The 23171-nt window shown below is 35.5% G+C and overlaps 1 protein-coding gene across 3 annotated transcripts in view; it reads right to left on the bottom strand.

The window, feature by feature from the left end:
- Window positions 1–23171, bottom strand: part of KCNH8 (potassium voltage-gated channel subfamily H member 8) — a 202712-nt gene that overhangs the window by 15211 nt on the left and 164330 nt on the right. For 2 of the 3 annotated variants that reach the window (XM_061464918.1, XM_061464917.1), the window contains 5 exons: window positions 19563–19777; window positions 7802–7840; window positions 5663–6018; window positions 1723–1829; window positions 510–586 (listed from right to left, as the gene is read on the bottom strand). In XM_061464918.1, the coding sequence (XP_061320902.1) occupies window positions 510–586; window positions 1723–1829; window positions 5663–6018; window positions 7802–7840; window positions 19563–19777 (794 nt within the window). The remainder of the gene's footprint in view (window positions 1–509; window positions 587–1722; window positions 1830–5662; window positions 6019–7801; window positions 7841–19562; window positions 19778–23171) is intronic. The other variant, XM_061464919.1, reaches the window with a different exon arrangement.

Raw genomic sequence — 23171 nt, 5'->3', positions numbered from 1 at the left:
AGCACTACTGAACAATATTGGCCCTGCACCCCTCAAGTCATACTGCTTGAGCAGGAATGGACAAGCTTCTGTTTCATTCAAATAGGCATAGGTAAAGTGACTTGAAACATTTTGTATGCATTTGTACATGAATGGTTTTGAATTTCTTTCAAGGAAATTCCCCAGAAACATAACATTCACCAAGACAAGAAAAGCTGGAAGAAGGAACTTGAGGAAAGAATGACAGGAAAGAGAGAAAAAGAAGCATATTCAGAAAAGAGGATAAATCCTAAGAAAATTAGATACACTAACTATGCTAGCCCTGCTTTGTTTTTGTTTGTAGCACATGGCACAAACTTTTATATAGCTTCCATGTAGAAAATTTATCCAGGAAAAAGTTTAAAGCCCCAAACTGCGCTACATGAAAGAACCCCATCCAGTTTTGCAAACTCATTTATCACACATTTATCATGTTCCAAGTTTTCTGCGGCATTCCTTGACTCATTAATATTGTCCAGTGTTCACATTACCTCATTATTAAGCCTGCTGATCTGCTGTTTGGTCTCTTCTGCTTTGATAACAAGCACAGCAGCACCAATTTCAGCCTCTGAAAATAATTCAAATGCACGTAAATGAGAGAAGTATAATCATCTGGAAATAATGCTATTCTTGCACTTATCCAGTGCTTTAAATTTAAACCGAGTTTGCACTTTGAATAAAAGTAAAATCTTGTGTTTAATGTTTAGTGTATAATATGTAAGAAAAGTGTGACAAATAAAGTTCATACTCCTCTCTTGAGTCTGAACCTGAAAGAACTGAAAATGATAACCCTGATGCCAACAATGTGACATGTCAATTGTTTTTGAAAAACATAGATAAAATTAATCTTATGTTACTATTTTTCTGTTTGGTTTTAAGAGGAAATAAATATGTCCTAATAATCTCCACGCAAAATGTATTTAATTATGTGACAACTGTTTGCTCATGAAAGAGGGGATGTTGGAAACAGTCTGAGCCGCACTAGTTGTGTCACTTCAGCATTAGTCCACTGGTTTCTCCCTCTTCCCTTTTCTTCCAATCTCTCTCTCTCTCCCTCACACACACCACCATATTGACATGCTCTATTCCTCTGTGGTGCTGTTTTATCAAGTTTTTCAGTGTAAGCCATTTAAGGCTTCCTGAAACCTTTTCTATGCAGGTGTTTTTTTTTTTGTTACTCCTAAAAATCTAGGTACATCCACACTCCTCTGTGTCTTTACCAAAAATTGAGAGCCAAATTTGCATATGGCTTTTAATGAGGTGGTTTTTTTTTGGGGGGGGGGGTGGGGGTGGGGGGGGGGTGGGGGGGGGGAGGTTTGTTATTTTTTTTTTCATTTTGGCATTATATTGTTTTTATATTAAATTTTCCCCTTGTGTTTAGTACCTTCCATGCCCTACGGTTTGGCACCATGAGGCTACTGGCTGATCCTACAATACTGCTGGTAAAATATAATGCATTAAAATACAGTATTCTTTTCAAGCTTTTTTATCGTGACTGTCTGCTTCCAGAAAAAGAACAAACGGCCTTTGGGACCCTGTTGTATTTTTGTACAGTACCAATTATTGTACTGGAATGGTATTGAAAGTACAGATATATGTTAAATCCATTTATGCCACTTCTGAGAATCAAAGAAATAAAGGGGATCAAAAAGAAGTTATGAAAATTGTTTTCTCTGAAGAGTTATTTTCCCATGTAAAACTCACCTCCAATTGTAGGAGATAACCTGGATTCCTGCCTGAGCTGATCAGAGCTGAAGTCAAAGGTTTGGTTTTCCTCATTATGGTTTCCATCTTCAATACCATCAACAATTCTGTTGAGAAAAATCAAAGTGATGGAGCAGTTTCATAAACAGTTTCATAAATATCAAGTTCATAATTATGTTGTCAAAATTACTCCTAAAGGGCAATGATAAATTTTGCACAACATTAAGTTTAGAGAAAAATAAAAACTATTATACTGGTATAACCTCTTATGAGTCGCTAAAGATTAAGTTTACTGTTAGAGAAAGGAATGTGAGGCCAAACGTAATTAACTGAAGTTTCAAAATTTTCATGACTTCTGCAGTATATTCTGAGTCTGAACAAAAGCTGTATTGTTTTTGCTTTTCATATCTAATCTGTTGCCATTCTTTCTTCTACACAAACTAAAGATGCTTCAGTATGCTCTTGTGAAATTTAAATCTCCCTGCACATAACAGTCAGGCTCTTATATCTGGCTAGCTTAGGCAGAGTCTAAGCCTGAACATAACATATTTATGAAAGCATCTCTGTAAACTGCAGTCAAAAGTGTTACCATGCAAATAGCTATTCTCAAATTTGGGTAAAACTAACTCAGGCAAAGCAATGTCATTTGCAAATTTGTCATAGGAAGATATGAGGACAGGCTGCAATATCCCAGTCACATTAGTATTGGTATTGTATCTAACTACTAGGAAAGGTATTTTGTTAAGTTATTTCTACTCAGGCATTACAGCTGACCTCCAATTTGCAGTGTCAAGAAATCCAAAGGGGAAAAAAAAGCATTTTAAACAATAACCAAGAATAGAAAACTTGGTATCAGGTGAAGGAATCAACACACATTATTAAATTATAGATAATTATGGATATTTTTTTGTTCTCATGTACAATAATTTGTGCTATAAAGAGAACTGTTTAAACTCAATGAAAAGCTCAGAAAATTGCCAATTGACAGACACGGAGCATCAATTTCTTGCTTTGTTCAGGCACAAAATTCAAAATCTGTTTTACAGTGGGCAGATGAGTTAAATATTAATCTGGAAGGGTTAAAGCAGACAGTTCTTGGCCTCTCATTCAATGGTGATAACTTTGTGATAGTGGAAATTAGACTTTCCATCTAGTAAGAATGTTCTTAAGCAAACCTCTCAACTGGGAATGTTTGGAGAAAGGAAAAACAGGCAACATAGAGGTATCTATGACGTACTGGGCTTGAAAGACCCATGTAACTTGAAGCTCTGTGCACATACTGTATATTCTTGTCCTTCTTGGCTCTTCATCTGGATTTAGGACTCTGTGTCATGTCTGACTATTCATGGTGCCAGATGGATATTACTAGCCTTCACTCTAATCTTAACCTGCTTCTGGGAGGAGATGAGACTCAAATACAGTGCTTGAGCTGCTCTGGTTTATACTGTTATCCGCAGCTGAAAAGCTGAATGATTGCATTGTTTGAAATTTGCTATAAAACCTATTTAATGTCATCTGGCCTCACTGCTTCAAAAAGAAAATTTTATATACCAATATCCCTTTTGTAGAGATTTCTAATTATATAAAATGCTAACATTTTCACTGCCTTTAAAGCACACAGGGGAAAACCTACTCAAAATGACTTAGAATTTATAAACGCTGTAATCCTTAAAGTGTTTAAAGAGTCAGACTAAAAATCATATTAACAATAAACCACCTCATTCTGGAAAGCCAAAATACAGGATCCTACGTGGGAAATATAGAATTGGAAAGATGCTTATACAAGGAACTGGCTGTGCAGCGATATAATTCAGTGAGTTGAAAATATGAGGGGACAAAATTAATTGGTAAGTCTCAGCCCTTTCTGAATTAGCTATTGTAGAGGCCTGAATTTTCTCCTGAAGAGGGACAGCTCTGATCTTAGAAGTCAAAAAGTTGGAAAGGGTTAATGTGTGACCTCTTCTACCCAGTCAGTGAGGGCTACAGTGCTCTTGCCTATGTTGGTGTTAGGGGAATTGAATGCATCAATGCCTCCTCCTAGGACTACCTTTATTATCACTTACACTTTCTTCCTTTTGGTGGTGTTCTACTTCATAGGTAGTACCCCAAAATTGATCAGGAAGATATTGATTGTATCTTACAAATTGGGATGCTGGATTCTGTTCTTTGCACCAAGAACTGCTAAAATATTTTACCTAGTCTCTGTCTTTATTATCTTCCCTGTGGTGTAGAAAGAACTGAAGAGCAGTGAAGAGTTATGGGTGGTTTACACTAGGGAACATCTGCAGTAAAATAAGTTTCTTAAGCATACAAAGTATATTCTCTTGAGAAAGTGTGATTACACATCTCAAAACTGCACTGACTGGACATTTCATCCAGAACCTTGCCTTTCCTTTGCACTGTGGTCTAACAGCAAACAAAAGTGAAAGTCTTAATTAAGGTTTTATTTTCTTTTTAATTCTTTTTTAAGGCTCTTTTTAAAGTGGTTTTAACTTGTCAGTTTAAATATTCTAATAATATAAACTCATTCTGGGAAATAACATGAAAGTGTTTTGGCTGGAAAGCTAAAGTCTGAAAAACACGTCTTGGGCCAATATTCACCCTATTAACAGGATTACTCTGCAATTAGAAAATCATAAATGTAAATACGAAATAATAGTATACATAACAATACTTGTTTCACATTTACTCTTGCAGCATTTAGTGCCAGTATTTGGCTGTATGTGTTCAGATCAATAAACAAGATTCGAGCAGAAAATGTGACAGGTAGCTTTTCCCTGAATTACCACTTGTTATGCAAATGATAATGACCTTTTATCATAGCTGACCTGAACCAATTTCATATGAGATTTATGAAAGAAATGAGAAAATACCTGCTATGAATTTCAATTTTTCTAGTATAGAAGCTGGTTTTCCACAGACTATTTTCTCGTGTATTGACGAATCTAAAATCAGTTTGTGCCCAGCTCCTATATGAAATGTAGCAGTACTGATCAAATATATGATGAGGGGGAAAGATTTCTGTATAGGTTTCAGTGTCCTACTTATGATTGCATCCTTAGGGGCAGGTGCCTTGATGGAGGTAAACAAATACTGCTCAAGCTGTGGCTATTTCATGTTTAGCTGTTGAAACTACCACTCTGTAAGGGAAATTCTTGAACATGTAAAATACTTCAAATTCTAGAAACCAAAACTTGAAGATCAACTGCTGCAGATCCTTGTATGTGAAAAAGTGATTGTGATTTCTGTAAAGAACTGATCTCTTAGTTTATAGTTAATTACTGTGGTGCAGTGATTTAGAAATAAGATACATAAATCACCTTACAAGTAACATGCAAGTAAAAATTTAAATCATGCACTAATAATTCCACAATAGCCTGTTATACAACTCCTGTTTATGCCAGAAGTCACAGCTAAAAGATTTTCTCAACTCCATATTTATTATCTACATCACCTGCATTATAAGGTTTCCTTTCTCTAATGTAAAAAACCATCTTTTTTTTTCCTCTAAAATTGCATTTTCTATTACAGTCCTCCAGGAAATTTTTTATTTGCACAGCTAAGCTTTATAATCATCTAGTTGCTTTCTAAATTGTTCTCTTTCTGATGGACTCAGAATGTTTCACAGTGCTATTGTGGGAATGCATATCATTATAGAAGGACAAAACGATACCATAAAGCCAGACTATTGAAATAATAATTTTTGTAATTGCCTTATACTTTCGTCTTTACTAGTAGAAATACTTTTTTTTTGCAACAAAGGACTAAAGTTTTAACATTCTGCATAGTGTGTAATGGTTCCTACAATATGAAGGCTTTCCTTCTTATTGTAGGATCAAAAGCATGAACTACTAAAGAAACAGAAATATTTTATAATATTACAATCATGATATATGTTATAGGAGTTACATGAGAGAGTGTAATGATTTGTAACTATTACCTTGGGCTCAGGTCAGGTGGACCACTGCTGGTTAGTGCTGAAAGCTGTAACCTAAGGTTTTTATCCTTCCTTCTGGAGTAGTAATGGAGTTCCGTTTCATGTTTGGCTCTTGTGGGGTTTGAACTGCAAGCGCGGATGGGTGAATGAAAGGGCACCGTTCCTGATGCCAACTGCTTCAAGTTTCTCCCTAGGTGGCTTTTATTGCTTCCAGCTTTCTTCTGCTGAGAAAAATTTGTGCTTCTTGTATGGATTGGTGACACAGTGCTGCTCTCTTCTTCTCCCTCCTCATCCTCATCTTCATCTTCCACAATTGAAGGAAGTCTCTTCTTTATATTTCCATTTCCCTTGAGCTCTGTCTAAAATATCAGATTTTTACATATTAATGGAAAATTCAGAGTCTGATGTTTCAGAAATAGAATCTCTTCTAGTATTCATCCTGGAACAAACTCTGGTCCAGCACATCTTTCATTTCTCATTAGAGATATCTCTTTTAGAAATCTTCCATAACTTTCCTCCTCAACTATGGCTAAATGTGCATACATAAGAAAAATACTAACAAATTAATACTAACAAATTTAAAATGGTCAGTAGCAATGTGGTCACTGAACTTTCTGCAATAAGTTTTGTTACCAGGAAAGATTACATGACCAGCTTTTACAAGCCATGTGCCATCTATACACTTGAATAGATTAATCTTACTTTACTGAGGTATTTCTTCTGAATGTTACACTAGCAGACAACCTGTGGACTAAGGGAAAGAACTGAGGCTGGTAATTCATATAAATCCACATTTACATATGGAACATATCTGTATTTATTCATATTTATAACCTACTAATAACATTTACATAAGTTCAGCTCAAGCCTGAATGTCCTCTGTTGTCTTCTTAGTTGTAACTGAAAACACTTCTAGGGTAGTAGGCAGGTTTTTCAGTTTCTATAAAGTCCCATTAATGCACCAGTGGTGTGGCATTGTCAGCTTCAGAACTGAGCCATCAAAAAGCAGAGCTATATGTGTTCTTAGAAAAAACTGCAATTTGAATGCTTGATTTTGGAAACCAGGCAATTTAGTAGCAACACAGACTTGGGTTCTCCACTTTATGCACTAATTAAAGCACAGTCTAAGAGAGCAATATATTGATTGCTATTGTTTCATGGTAACAAAATACACTGTCCATGAGTGCTGAGATATGCCAACATGAAGCTCATTTCAGGATCAGGTCATAACTCAAAAATAGTTCCAGTTATTCCCATGGTACAACTTGGTATTTATTGGTAATAGGTGATTGGGCAAAGGCAGAGTCAGGCTCCAGGTCAAATTAAAAATTCCATACATCTGACTGAAAAGTACAGGCAAATGCAAATTCATGGTTTCAGAAAAGGTTGGTATTAATATTTTTTTTTGGGCTATCCCTCTTAATCAAGCTTGTTTAAGGCACTGTTAACTTTAGATAGAAAACCTCAGAGGAGCTTGTGTAGTCAAATCTCCCATATTCAGGCCAAGTAAGATTGGCTGGGTGGAAATGAAAACGCAGATTTGGGACATTTATCCAAATGTTCTTAGTAGCTATTGGTATTCATCTAAATGTTTTGCAGGATGGATTTAATTTTGCTGTGTGCTACAGCACACTTTCATTGAATGAATGCTTTTCTCTTAGTATATATTGACAGATCTAGTGAACTAGGTTCTTTCCGTTTGAGATGTATGAAAAGGTAAAAATGTAAAACAGTGGCAAAAGACTCTTCTATACAAAATATAACATCCTTGTTGTCAATCACAACAGTCATGTGAAGGCTGTCATGATGATCAAATTGTACAGGATCTGGCAGTGATGCAGCCTATACTCACAGAGAATGAATGTTATCTGTACTCAAAACTTTGACTTAGGTAATGTATTTAAAATGGCATGTATTTAAATGCAGGTGCTATAGTAGGATATCCAAGCCTGGCACCTGGAAGGAAAGATCACAAGCTCTTACTCATAAAATAGACAGTGGCAGAACTATCTGCAGAATGTTATTTAAAATCTCATTCTGAAACCATGGAAGTAATTAGGACTTTTTCCAGCTTTGCTCTGGTGGTAACAAGGTACATGTTGCAAAGTCAGTCTTGGCATAGTTAAAATGTGACTAACATACCTGAGATAATGTAGACTTGTTTGATAATTTTGATATTACCTGAAAGAAACAAAACAAAAAAGTAGCAAATATGTGCATCTGCACAGTATTAGCTTCTAAGAGCATACAGGCACTCAAACCAAAACATTTATGATGATACAAGAAAAGAAACTCATGACAAAACAAATGTACTAAATGAAATAGTGACATAGCACTGAACTAACGACACTCCTTGGAAACAGATGCTGTGAAGGAAAAAAAACCCAAACAAATAAAAGGGAAAGAAAGTTTTATTTTCATTGAAAAAGTTCACTCAAAAATAGCATTTTACTTTAATAAAAAGTTAGGTCAAGGCTCCAAACCTGTGAACGAATGTGGATGGGTGAATGTGTGCCTGGTGGTTTTCAGTGCTGGTTTAATGGAATCCCATGCAGGAACAATGCTTTGTCCCTGCCTCTCTGTAGTTTTAGCTCCTACGTCAGCCTAGTCCTTACATGTAGATGATCTAAGTAACTGTAGCATCTTTGGTGAATTTTCAAAGAGAGTGATGGGACTGAAGAAAATAGGACCAGTATAATGCTGGTGATATATGACTAACATGACTAACAGCTATTCAAGGCCATGACATTTTTCTCTTCTTGGATTAAACAGAAGGCAAAACAAAAAAGAAGAAGAAAAAAAAATCATGCAAGTTTAATGTGTAACTACTTCTAATAAAATCCGCTGGAACTGCTGAAAAATATCCATTATGAACATTCTGTTGTTTATTTGAGTGTCCATACCTTGACCACGGTCAAGTCCCTGAGAGCTGTATACAGGCTGTATTTATAGGAAAACATTAGCCTGCTAGGTAGGATTTTCAGAAATGATTTCCAGTTTTTCTAAACACACATGTTAAGATAAAAGGTGTTTTAACACCCATGAATTTTAAATTCGCAACATTAATTTGTTTTTATCTAAACTCAGGTAAAAGAACTTCAACCTTTCTTTATTTTTTTTTCACCAGTCTTTCAGGTTATCCTGAAAACTGTTCTGTAGTTGCTCGTAAAAGTGAGGGTACTAGTAGTTGTATAATATACAAATACTCAAAATTTGAGTTTGTGTAAGCAGAAATCCTACCCCACAACAACCAAGCCAGTAGCAGGTGTATCAATAAATTTAGCAATAATACTCTAATAGCTGCCAAACAGAACAAGTGCAATAATTAGGCTATGTAAATAAAATTACTGCTGTGTTCTTCCTGAGTTAGGTAAAGTAATGGACGATATTAGTAGAGGATGAGATCTCAAATCTGAAATCTCCCAGTTGCACTGAAATTTATGCCAACTGAAGAAACAACATCTCCTTTCAAGATTCAGGAGAACAAGAAACTGAAAATGTACTAAAATATTAAAGTCAGAAATAGGAAGTGCTAATGGTCCTTTTTTGCACATATGTTTAAGAAGTTTAATTTACAATAGTGCCTAGAATTTTGGGGCATCTGTTTGCTTGGCTTCTAGGCACAGGTGCAGTATGAATGTTAAATAGCAGCTTTAATTAAATCTCCAAACCAGTCCCAAAGATTAGCAGCTTCTCAAAAAAGATCTTACAGCGTAAAAATTTGACTTCTGAAGTCTTTATGTTATTTGCAGTAAAGTCCTCCTCACTTACTCTTTTTCCTCCTAAGCACATGTATTAATGCTGATTGTACATGTTGAAAACAGAGAAGACAAAGAAATCATATGGGTGTCTCCTAGATGTCCTGGTGGCATTTCCCCACAGCCCTGCTAGGGTCTTTCACCTGGGCTGTGCTTTCAGCTCTGCAACCAACTGGTAGTAACACTGCCTGCTGCTTTCAGGACCTCCCCACTGTCCATCAATACAGCAGCCACAGACACCCATGGGTGAGGATCTACCCCCCCTGCTCTGTTTTACACTTGTTAGTTGCTGCATAAGGGAAAAACTGGCTGCAGAGGAAATAGGGTTAGTAACAGCATTTTGTTGCCTTATGACCTTACCAAGAGAAAGATAAGGCAGGTCACTTTTTGCAGGGGAGGGAAGGAGTGTCCTTGGGAGGAAAGGTAACAGAAAATAATAGGTATGAGTAGGGAACATGTGACATGAGAAAAGTACTCATTAGACTTCCTTTTCCAAAATCAGTCCCTTAAACCCACTGGAGGACAATTTCAGCATGAATAAATTGGTATTTTTAGATAAACAGAGGACATATAAACTGTTTATTCCATAGCACAGTACCCACAGTAAAAGTGTTGAAATTGCTTCTTTAGTAATACACTGCAGCCATATTTACTGCTTGTAACTTTGAACACTGTATCTTACACACATAAAACAGGGTCTGGGACTTCATGTCTTGATACCTGAAAGTCGGTAAAAAGAAACTAATCTGTCATCAGAGAGAATTCTCAAGTTTTGTTTTTAAACCTCCTCCAGCAAATTCCCTCTCTCTCCCTGCAAAAATAGCATTCTTAAAGAGAAAAGATGAACAAGAACATGGAAAAAGCAAGTCAAAGGGAAGTAAATTTAAAAGACCTCACCGTGAACATAACTTTATCTCTGCAAAAAAGTGGTATGAGAGTAAATAATTATGATTTCCTGTCCTAATTACTGATCTGCTAAAACCTTTCACTCAGAGCAACACACTGGTGTAGCCTTCTATAAAATGTTTTTTTTTTCCTCATGTAAAAATATATTGAATTAGCGACAAAAGTTGAAACGCAGATTTGTCACCAGTATTTCATCCTAGGTGACCAATACTTGTGAATTGCCATGAGCTCTACAATGTTCTTCTAAATCATTATCCTACATAATTCCTATCTTTCAAATAAATTATCGTAGCCTGTGAAGTTCAGACAAGTGTTCAATAACTGAATGATTGTACTTAGCTTTGGATGAGATTTTTTGCAAATTAATACTTTTTTGGATTCAAATTTCTTACATGATGTTTTCTATTTAGTATTAAATGAATAAAACTATAAATTTAATATTTTTCATATTTTTCTTTAAAACCTAATTGTTAACATCACTGCATTCGCTAGCAAAAAAAAATTAATTATACATTGATTGTTTCGTTAACAACACAGAATCTATTGAATTTCATACTAAAGATGCCACAGAAACAAAAGCTAATCTCTCTCACTTGTTCCAAATCAAGAATCAAATAAATAATAAATATGGATGGTATAAATTAGTCATTTTTACTTCTGTATTCTCACGTCTCTCTATCCCACCCCAAAACAAGGAAAGAATACAGTGTCCCATGCTGCTTTATACGTACATCTTTCAAAGCAAACTTATGCCAGAAAGAACTGAAGAAAAAAACAACTAACAAAAGACTGCCAATAAGGTCAAAAGAAGACAAAAGGAGGAATTGTCACAATAGACAACAGACCTGCCACTGACTGTACGTTTCTCTGGCAGGTTGCATTTTTGGAAAAGCTTGCAGATCACTGCAGACAAAAGATACAGTGGAGAAAACTTTTCAATGTTCCTGCAGTTTGATTACAGTTATGTAAAGACTTATATAATATAAATGGAAATTAAAATGAATGCTAACAGTTTCAAAGTAATAAATTTTATATGCTTAATTTCATGCAACTCTAAGATTTCACAGACTCATAAATAGATGCAGAAATGGTACAAAAAAGAAGGCAGGGACAAGTATAATCTGTTTCCTTATTTTAAAATATGTTTGTTTTCTTTTTGATTTTGTTTTTAATCAGAAATGTTTCTTCTAAATTATGAATATTTTGCTTTTCACGTGGCAACTTGATCAGTAGATTAACCTCTAGTGAATTCTCCCCGGAAGAAACAAAGTGCAAATTGAGCACACATCTGTCCCCTTGCTATATTTAGAATCAAAACTTTAGGGAAGAGAGCAGACATAAGGTAACTGTGAAAGCAATTTGCATGATTTTACCTCAGGGTAAGAGGCCATGTCCTGGCAGGTGAAGATACCAGCAGAAGCCTAAGTATATAGGCTTTATTAAGAGAGCCATCCTAATTTCCTTCCCTGGAGATGCAATTTGTGTTTCTATATAAGCATAATACAGAAAAGCTGGCAGCATACGTTTTTGGAGCTCATGGCAGCTGTGCTATTCAAGAAGTTCTGTATAAGTTAGAAACTAAGACAACATGGACATGAACAATTTTGCTTCAGTTGTCAAAGTACCATGATATAAAACCAAACCCAGTGTGAGAGAAATCTAATATCAATTTTTCTGAAGGAATGAACATAGTGAGATTATCAATGGATCCTGTCTCTGAACACTTACTGTATAAGCAGTAACGTACTATGCACAGTATATAGGTAAATTCTTTATGTACTTATTTGCTACTAAAGTTGTTATTTGTCACAGCACTGAAAAGAGGATTTATATGTCTTAAGTAGGAACTGCATTTTCAGGAGAACTCTAGTTCCACTGATGTAGGCAGGTTCTGTAGGTCTGATTTTACTAAATGAAGGTATAGATAATTAAAAGAAAAAATATGCTGATATATTTGTTTTACATTAGTGAAATCTTAGACTGCATTTTTGTACATACCTAAGTTTTGCTTTTCATTTTTATCTGCTTTTGTATCTTTAAGCAGAAGGGTGGGTCTAGTTGATCTTCAGAGAAGCCTTTCAACCTCAGCTATTCTATTATCCTATGATGTTTAAGAATGCTGCGCTAAGAATGTTACCAGTTCATTAAAATTGAGAACACATGTATCCATGTAGAATGACTACTTGACACACAGTTTGCTGAAAGGCTACATCATATTTAATTTCACAGGTTCCAGCATGTATGCTGAGGTTATAACTCTGCACATCACATAGGAACTTTACCATATAAGCTAGTTCAACTTGCTCATTACATCTCAAGACAGTTTGTGCCTTCAGAACCAGCATTCATATAGAAAAAATTGTAGTATTATCATTTGCTTCATAAATCAGTCTTACGTTACACAGAATAATAAAAGTATGGGTTCCTGTAAGACTCCTTCTAAACTTAAAGCCACTGTCTAGTCCTTGCTATATCAATGCAAAATAAAGAGATTATTAAAAAAAAAAAAAAAATAATCAAATCCACCCTCTAACTTCATGCCATTTTAAAGTTATATTAAGATTAAATTTATTTTCACTTTTTTCAAGGTAGAGATGAAGATATACCATTAATATTGTAAAAGTTATATTATCATGTTTCCTAAGGCACAATGAAGCATATTGGAAAAAGTTGTCATCTAGCATCCCTGTGTAATTAAAATAGGAATATGGTTAGATTCCAAGGCAATACTCCCTGAGATCCAGAAGCTTTTCCTGGCTAAAATTCTGTTTGACACAGTGTTTCATACCGTCTTCTTACACCAGTCTAAAAACATCAATAAGCTGCTTTGCCAGCCTGGATATGTTTTTTTCAGCATGTAACCCTCTGGTTAAGCTGTATAATCTGATGCAGAATGCAATAATCACAGGAAGTGAAATGAATGAGAATGGAAAGTGCTTAAAAGGACTCAGAAGCTAAAATTAGAAGTAACTTTTTTTCAATTATTTAAATATTTTAGTTCTAGTTACAGTAAAAATTGTATTTGTCAAAGTGCTACAGTCCAATTGTGAAAATCCCTATTACATACATGCATTAAATAGCCTTTTCATAAATAATGTATAACTGACAATCATGATTCCTGTCTTTAAGCTATTCAAAAAAAGTGAGAGCCACCACAGGGGTAGGAATTTTGGGATTGGTCACATATATGTAACATATTCCCAGCCAAAACTTTATGAGTTATTTTCCTCTCCTCCCCTTTATCCTCTTTCACATCTTGTGGGATTCATCCTTACAGCCAATCATCTACTTATTTTAGGTGTAAAATAGAAAAAACTTGTAAACCCACAAGAATAAATGAAAAGAAAAAAATGGAAAAATGACATAATTGCACCAGTAAGTTGTAGAAAATTATCACAAAGCAGAGGAATAAACTATCAGACAATAACAGGCAGTAGAGGTAACTGGCTGTTGTTATTTTAAAACATTAGAATGACTGAAGGCTGCAGAAATGGAACAGGAGCATAGCAGCAAAAAATAAAATAAAATCTTCAGGTGAAGATATTAGGAAAGAAAATGCAAAGGCCACCAAGCCTTCAAGAGGACAGGCATACCAGTGTGTCCTCTTTGAATTACAGGTTTCCTTATTGAATTATTTCTCAGCAGTGTACCATAATGAAGGATATATTAGAAACATGATAGTGAGATGATTATCTTGAGGGGTACCAGGTGAACTGATGGCTCAGGGGTGCAACACATCAGACTCACCAATGAATGCAAGTAAACAAGGTTTATGAGTTAGCAGACAACAAAAAGGAGTGAAACCAGGCTTGCAGTATAGCTTCAGGACAGCTCTACTCCCATGCTGAGTGAAGCAGGTAATTGACAGGCTGAGGAAGTAGATAAAGGACTGTAACTGTACAGGGAGGGGAATATTGCAACAGCAGCATCAACTATCTGAAACTAGCATCCACCTTAAATAGCTAAAAATCAACTAAAACATGCTTACTGTCATGAATACAGGTAGGAGACGTGTGGAATACCTTACAGAGAGCTAAAAGACAAAGCTCTTTGCCAAACTGCTTCTCATTAATTTAAAATCAGAAATTAAGTGTAAAACAGGTAAAGGAACTCTGTCATGTCCCTTCTACAGCTGCACGATCCTGTTACTGATTCCATATAGAAGTTGAGTTATGTAAATGTTTTCTGAGGGCTGCTTTGTTCAGCAATAGAGTAATGTATTTTGGTAAGATGGAAAAGGGGAGAGAGAGAGAGAGAGGGAAGAAGGAAAAATAAGTTTCAGGTGGTCCCAGGAGAATGATCAAAAAATCTGAGTAGCTTGTAAAATGTGAAAGAGCACTGAGCAATATTTCACAGAAGCACTGATTGCAGAGTAGTCATGCACAGAAACAGGTAAGAGACCTACTTCAGTCAACACATCAGGTTCACAAAGTGAATTATATGTTCACAGATTTTAAATTATTTTTGTTTCTTATAGTATGAACACCTTCATTCCTATACTTTAGTTGCTAAGAAGATGAGAAGTTTGCTGACTCTATCTCACATCAAAAGAGGTATAAAGTGAAAAGGAAATATGATGGCTGACAGGAAGAAAGTGGATACACAGCTGTCAATCTCTTCAGGTCCCTAATAAGATAATGGGAATTTCTTCTGTGTGACTGCCAATGGGGACTAAAGAGAAAGATAAGGAACTAATATAACTTTTGAGGTGTTTTCAACTTTTTTTTTCCCCAGGAATAATCATACAGATGAAGTATTAAACTTCTGTTGCTTTAGGTGATTTACTCACTTCTATGTTCTCCCAGTTGTAATAATTCTTGCATAGAAAAAGAAAAATTACAATTCATTGGCCTCTTGTTTTGCAAAATTTATACCTACTGTGTCAGGTGATAAACACCAGTGAATTATGCCTGCAGTACATGACCTTCTGACACATGAGCTATTGACAAAGGTGGGTGCTTAACTGCATGTAAGTTTGCTTAAAAATGACAAGTTTTCTTCAAAGTTATCCAGCTCCACTCTTAACTGTCAAAGTAGGGCTTTTTAACTTTTCTAAGGTAAGCCACTTTTTCCTACACAGCTGCTGGGTAACATGGCAAACCCCTCTTCTCTATTAAAAAGGTGGTTGGAATTATTTGGGAAGCCTTCTGTGGAAATTATTTATAATGAAAAATATTTTGCAACCTGTGACTGTCCTGCAGTGGACAGGATGAACTCTGATCTAGGCAGAAGTAGAGGAGTTATGACTAAGTGTAGCAGCATAGTAAGAGCTGGTTTGGAATTTAATTTTTTAAATGCATATGTTTTATTGTAAACACATAAGTAACACCCAAGAAATAGGATTTTGTTTTGGCTCTCAAAAATCAAACATATCAGTAAGTAATTATGTGACTGAAGTTTCTATCAAGTTCCTATTTTACAAGGATTGCCAAAATTAAAAGCAACTATTTAAAAAAAATTTGCTTATTTTTTCCTTAATAAATTTGATTTGTTTCTTTAAAACAAAATGCTATTTATTCATGCAGACAGTAGAGATGCATTAAAAAGTCAGAAATGTCATGCTATTTCCATTGCTGATTCACAATAGATAATCAAATATGTAACATAGAATTCCTTCTGAGTTATTACTATACTGGAAAGCACCATTCATAAATTCAACAGACTAGAAAAAGCATGATTAAAGTGTCCAGAATGAACATATGTCAAAAACATAATCTACTAGCTGAAACAGACAGAGGCTAAGGCAGATTTTCAGCTGAATTTTGTTCTTGCATTCAAAATCTGCTACTGCTCTCTAAATATATAAGTAGCGCATGCTCTACAGGGATAGTGCACAGCAAAATAATTTCCAGTTTCTTTCACATGATTGTATTATATGTTGTAAAAAACTTCTTATGAGTACTTAGTTTTACCATATTAGATATCTGACTCTCTCACTGCCTGCTGCGTATGAAACCTGTGACATATAGGGCATAATGATATACATGGGGTGAGGTAGGTGTCAAAATCTGTGTCATTTAACAAACTATTTCACTGCTAAGACATCATTGTCACAGGCCAAGAGACATTGATTGAAACACTTGAATGGGCAAATTTTTTAATGTCACAACTCCAGATACCAAACAAATCAACTTTTTCTAACTGTCCAGTTATTTAACTGAATACATTTAAAAACACAGTTACAAATTTCTTCAGGAAAAAGCAGCAAAGAAAGCAAAGGACAAAATACATATGACGAATAGAAAGACTTTTTTCCTAACTCACATCTTGCTGTGATAGGAATATATAAAAAGATGGCATAATAGCACTGCCAGTGTGATTGCACACACATTAATGGTTATAATAATAAACCAGTTAATGATTGCTGGGTTTAGAGCTATTGTAAGACACCACTGAAACTTTTCTCTCCCGGTTTTTGTGTCTTTCTGTTTCTCTGTTACTCATTAGAGGCTGAAATAATTACACAATTGCCAACTTCTGTACTTAAAATCTCCTGAGCTTTTCTTCCAAGATTACTTAAACAACACTTTCAATCTTCTATAACCAGACAGCTACAGTTTCTGCTTGTTACTAGGAAATCTCGTTACAGCTCCTCCTTGTTTTACTGAAGAGTGACATAGCTGTGGAAATCCTGGAGCCTTTTCCATCTTAGTTGGATTGTAATGCAGAAGGAGCACATCATTTTATACACCCAGACTTGCAAATGAATTGAGAAAACAAAATTAAAAAGTTTCCCTAGAGCTTTCTGTGTGGGTAGGGTAGTTATGTGACCTAGTACTAAGTGTCCAACTTTGACACTCCATGATCAGGAAACTTCTGATGACTTTTGGCCCTTTTAGTTCAAATTTCTCATTCAATTTTGTGTGCAATGGACAGTTCAAACACCATAAAGAAGGGGATAATAGATCACAATGACTGCATCTTTCTGTAGCATCACCTTATTAATGATGGCTAAAAGTGTTAGGAAATCTACAACCTAAGGCAGTTTTGGTGGTCTGTGGTTGAAAATGCAATCATATTTTAGGTCAGGACTGGAAGGTACTTGGCAATCATAGTGGGGAAACGCGTGCTATTCCATTCTGTGTTTTACTGTACCCTAAACACTGTTACTGATACATTTTCGTCATTAAATTCACATTCAGTTGCAAATTTGCAGTCATTTGAAACATCCAAAGAAAAAGAAAGTGAGAAACTTACTCAGAGTTCAATTTTTAGCTATGGAAAAGCTCTCTAAACCCAAAATTTCCATAAAGCTGCAGAAGTCGTAGATACTCACAAAGGTAAAATCTCCCTCTTTCAGGGAGAGAGAGATCAAGATACAGTATCACAGCTGCCAAACTCTCCCATAGCACCATTCCCAAGAAATAATGTTATATTAAAAATGTCATATTTTCCTATACACAAGATGTACTTCTGAATACCTTCTTACTATTCTGTGAGAGTAAACCATCAGATAATTCTTAGATTATTTCTGCTTTCAATTTCTATTCATGGAGACATGGCATTTTCTAGATGAAGTGGAGCAAGCACTTTTGCTACCGACAAATATTTTCCCTCATTTGTTGAGCCCTCTTTTTGTGGCTGTATAATTTTTGGCCACCTTATTCCTGCTTTTTATCCTTATTGATAAGTAAAAAGGTTGGATAAGAAATGAGATGCACAGAACTGAGGTTAGTTCTGCCACAAGAGAAATACTAGTGGAGGGCACAGTTAACCCAAGGATGTAGGAAACTGCAATAATCTGTCTTGGTTTATCTATTTGCCTATGATACTGGATGCTACTCAGTGTTGGGATTTCCCCCCACCCTCACCCTGTGTGTATTCACAAATGCTGTAAATATTTTCTTTCTAAAAGCAGAAAAAAATGATTGGATATGTCCTGCATTGCCTTAAATCCCTTCCTTTGCAGTTTGAGGCTGGTAGAGGTTTGCTCTCAGCAGAGAGCTTGTACATCACCCAGCCAACTTTAGCAGAGAAGATTTGTTCCTGATTTTGTAAAAGCTGAGTATGTATTCACCTGAGATGGTGATCCCTAGATTTGTCATCATACAGAAAAATCATGAATCAATACATTGTGAGGGGTTCATCAAGAGAGGAGAGGAGAATGCAATCAGCTCCCTATCTTTACATGGAGTTATACTCCTTTCCAGATTAACTATTCCTCCCCAAGGAAAACGTGTTGGTTACATAAACGAATAGTAAAGCTCTCAATACAGATGTGTAGTCTCTCAGCTGCTGTATTCAGTAGCAGGAAGTTTAGGGACGTTTCAAGAAGCAAACGAGATGCCCTGATTACTTTCTCCTCTACAGGTTTATAGCCATATGGTTAGGTCAGAAAAAGAGAGCTGTTATAAAAACTTTTCATTATTAAAACTTGATATATTTGCTACATAATATAACAGAACCATAGAATGGGTTTGGTTGGAAGGGACTTTAAAGATCTGTAAGTTCCCTCTAAGTTCCAGTCCCCTTGCCACGGGCAGGGACAGCTGCCACTAGACCAGGTTGCCAAAAGCCCTATCCAGCCTGGCCTGGAACACTTCCAGGGACGAGGCAGCCACAGCTTCTTTAGGCATCCTGTGCCAGAGTCCCACTACTCTCACAGTAAAGAAATACTACAGTGAGAGTATTTTGGTAAGTCTAAACTGAAGTATTTCTGACCCAAGTTAAGTTCAGCTAAGCTGAACTGCTTCTTTCAGCAGTGCTTTATCTGGAATTTCTTGTTGTTTTTTTCACATTAAATTGCTCATTTAAATGAAAAATCACATTTTAGTTACAGTGTGATGACAAAAAACTGGTTCTCATTTTGAATGTGTGTGAAGACATTCTTAACTGTGAAGTGATAATAAGTGATCTGTGAAATGAATGTTCATTAGGCTGGCACTTGAGTTTCTAGAAAAGGTATAGTTAAATACCTTTACTTGGACACATGTTTTACATAACTATGAATTATTTTTAAAATAAGGAAAAAAGACAAAATATTAAAAAAAATTATCTCACAGATGATGTTTTCTATGGAAAAATGAGAAACACAGGACATGTTCACTGTTTATGATCTGTTCAACTGATAAACAATTCATGTAGGTAATGTCTGAATTATCAAACAAATGAAATGAGGGGTCCTTTCAGTATAAGCTGCATATTATTCTTTTACTGTGGCAAAAATTATGAGAACTGGGTTAAGTATGAGAAGCCTCTTAAAAGTAACAATAACTGCAGACACCTTTAAAGGTACTTACATCGCTTTCATGGCCTTCTCTTAGATTGTATGTGAGATCATGCTGTATGTCTTCAACAAACTTGTGAGCATACTCCGGGTAAAGGTCAAGCACTTCAAAGAGGCCTTTGAGGATAATGCATTGGAGGTCACAGTACGTTAGAGCTTTAACATCTGCATTTGTTTTAATAACTTGATCCCTAATGGATAGGTTTGCTCCAATTAAATCTCCTTTACCTAAAAGAAAATACAAACAAAAAGACTCTTCAAAACATGAATTTTTTACTTCTTTTTTGAATCATAAATCTGTTTAACAGATTTCCTAAATCTTAAGTCACATTGTTACCACTACATTGTTTAATTAATAAAATTCTAATGAATCTTTGACTAAAAGCTGTCTTTTATGTTTTGCAGGTGCAATCTTATATGCAATTAATTGGAGGTATGAAGACTAATTTCCAGCCAGGTAAGCACCTGGGTTTAAGGGAGCAATCAAGTAAATACATATAAAATTAAGATTTACACTAGTAATTAATAGCAGGTGGGATTTGTTTTTCAAAAAAGTGAACATTATGTTTCTAGCATTATTTTTTTTATTGTAGAACAGACAGGTGTTAAGACAGCATTTTTTAACAATGACACAATTAAACACAGATCATCTACTGAAATGACCCTTTTGCTTAGAACTTGGATTGCAAAATATTTGCAATCTATGATAACTATGGCTGCATAGCTACTATGGCTGCATAGCTACACTTCTTGATGTATCTTTGCTGTATAGGCTATTAATAGCTGTGTAGCTCCATGGGTCTTCTGTCAAGAAAAACAAATGCATTCTTAAGCCATTTTATTTTAATTCATGGACAAGACTGCTTAGAATACTGGATGTATTAAAACTCACAACTGACCACATACTGAAGAGCACAAAATATTTGTAATGAAAAGCTTCCAGAAACATCTGATCTGAGGTATGAAGTCCAAAGAATAGTCATTGAACCAGAGGTTTTCCTCAAAAGTTAACACACATGGTCTTTGTTAAAGACCTGAACAGTGTGATGGCTTGCATTCTTGGCAAGTTTATGGACAATATCAAACTGGGGGAAGTGGTTGATATGCTGAAGGACAAAGCTGCTATTCAGAGGGACCTCAATGAATGACAAGAGATCTGACAGAACCTCATGAAGTTCAACAAAAACAAATGCCAAGTCCTCACGTGGGACAGAAAACCTCCCTTGCAGCAGTATGGGCTGGGGACTGACCAGCTGGAAAGCAGCTTTCTGAAAAAGGACATGTGGGTTGCTGTGGACAAGTTGAACACGAGTCAACAATGTGCCCTGGCAGCGGAGAAGTCCAAGAACCTCCTGTGCAGCATTAACAAGAGTGCAGCAAGGAAGTCCCAAGAAGTGACCCTTTCTTTCTATAAGTCACTTGTCATACAGCATATGGAGTACTGTGTCCAGTTTGGGGCTTCCCAGTAAAAGAATAGACATACTCAAGTGAATCCAGAAGAGGCCACCAAGATGATCAGGGACTTGAAAATATAGTGTATAATTAAAAAAATGGGTACTGTTCCACCTTAAGAAGAGAAGGCAAAGGAAAGATGTTATGTTGCCTTCAATAGCCTAACAGAAAAGCATAGAGAAAACAGGGTTAAAATCCTCCTTAGGGTGTATAGTGAACTAGATGTACTGAGAACAAGCTGTAACAAAAGAAACTGTGATTAGAAATCAGGAAATGAAAGTCACCATGAGGCTGGTCAAAGAGTGGGACAGGCTGCCAGAGAGGCTGTGGAATTGCTGTCCTTGGAGATGCTCAAGGCTTGCCTGGACATGGCCCTCAAGTAGCTGAGCTAGATGGGTCCTGCTTTAAGCAGGTTTAGGTTGGATGGCTTCCAGAGGTCCCTTCCAATCTGACATTATTCTGTGATTAATAAATAATGAGTGAAGACCGTAAAGTCTAAAAAATCTACCAGCATGGTTCCAGCTGTATACTACATGGGAAATGGTGAACTTGGAGGGTAAGTTTAATTAAGCAGCCAAACTGAAGTTGCTTAAATAAGATAATTTTATACTTTAAAATACTACTTGCAATTTTTTGTATCTACATGGAGCTTGAACAACTTTGTCAAAAGAGCTTATCAAAAACCCAGCATAGGGAAGGATTTTCTATTGTGCTTGGAATATACATATATTAATGCTGCTTTGGGGTCTCTTAAAAATTGTTATTGATATAAATAAGAACTTGTAATTGTTTAGGTCAACCTGGGAAATATAAATCTGATAGATGACAATAACATTTGTCACTGCTCATCATGTGATGTAGTGCTTGCATAATTAAATATAGCATAAAGCTAAACAGTAATCCACTTCTATGTTTTATAGAAGTATGAACAATTCTTTAAATTTATTTGATACTGTTAAGCAGAGGCAATGTAAATCTACTGCGGGCTATGTAAATATGGACAAGGGAAAAATATTTCAAATTTACCAAAACAGATCTTTAAACCTCTTAATTTGAAACTTTTTAGGTATACAACAATGTTAGTATCAATAAAGCATACATATTTCAGAAAAAAAAGTTAGAGTTGTATTTGACTGCAATTACAATTAGATTATTGTCGTGTTTAATGAAATAATGTCAGCCTGAAAGACCAATACATTTGATAATGTTAATGTATGTTTCTTTTAAAATGAAAATCATGTAGCAAAGGCTGCAGGTAGAATGCTCAAGTTTCATGTAGAATTACTGCAGCCAGGAAATGATTGTATCTTGAATATTGACATTCATTGCATAAACAGAATCATGTATGTTATTCTTTCTTTTTCATTGGAAAAGATATTTATAAATATTTCTGCAGACACATCTGTATGTTAATGTACCTGGGACATGAAAGTCAAAGTTTTTATTCTCCTTGTATCTTTTCAATAACTTATGGCTAAAATTTTTTTACAGCTCTAAGGTGTATGCTCAAAAAGTACATAACTATTGTAGTAAAACATATTTTCCTATAAAAGATATCTTAACAGCCATTGTTGAAGTAATAGTCTCAAGAGGAACTAAACAGCTGTACTTTATCAGAGCATTTCACTGTATTGTTGCCATATTGCTTGTTACTGAAAATGGTTCAGTAAAGAAAAACTAATCCACTAGAATTAGAATCATGACAGAATTATAAAATAGTAGTCTGGGAACTGTAAGTAACCTGTATTATCAGGCAAAAACCCTGCTCTCTCGGTTTTGCATCATGTCAGTAACACAGTTTCTCACAGGGACCTACATGTTTGATACATTCACCTTCTGCTGATGTTAATTAAGTTTAAAAGATGAAGCTCCCATTTGCTGTAATAAAACATTATTTCATTGTATTATGTTTGTGTGTTTGCATTACAATTTCATTAACTTCTCTCAGCGATACACTAATCTCTTTCTTATTGTTTCCATTGGCACCATTACACAATGATGCTTTCATTAACATTTTCAGAAGTGCTTGGAAATGGAATCATTAATGAAATCATAGTTCCAGTGGGGGCAGCTTTTGTCCTTTTTCTATATTTAGGCTTCTGTTTTTTGTAAGCCATATTTTATAGCTTTTATGTAGGTGACTCAGTGAAATCAAGGCATTCTAAAACTT

Source organism: Pezoporus flaviventris, unplaced genomic scaffold (assembly GCF_033815535.1).
Source record: "Pezoporus flaviventris isolate CSIRO_AGI_PZ_B2104156 unplaced genomic scaffold, CSIRO_AGI_Pfla_v1 ptg000037l, whole genome shotgun sequence".
Classification (NCBI taxonomy): Eukaryota; Metazoa; Chordata; class Aves; order Psittaciformes; family Psittacidae; genus Pezoporus; species Pezoporus flaviventris.
Note: the sequence above shows the minus strand (reverse complement) of the source record. Positions and strands in the feature narration are given on the sequence as shown.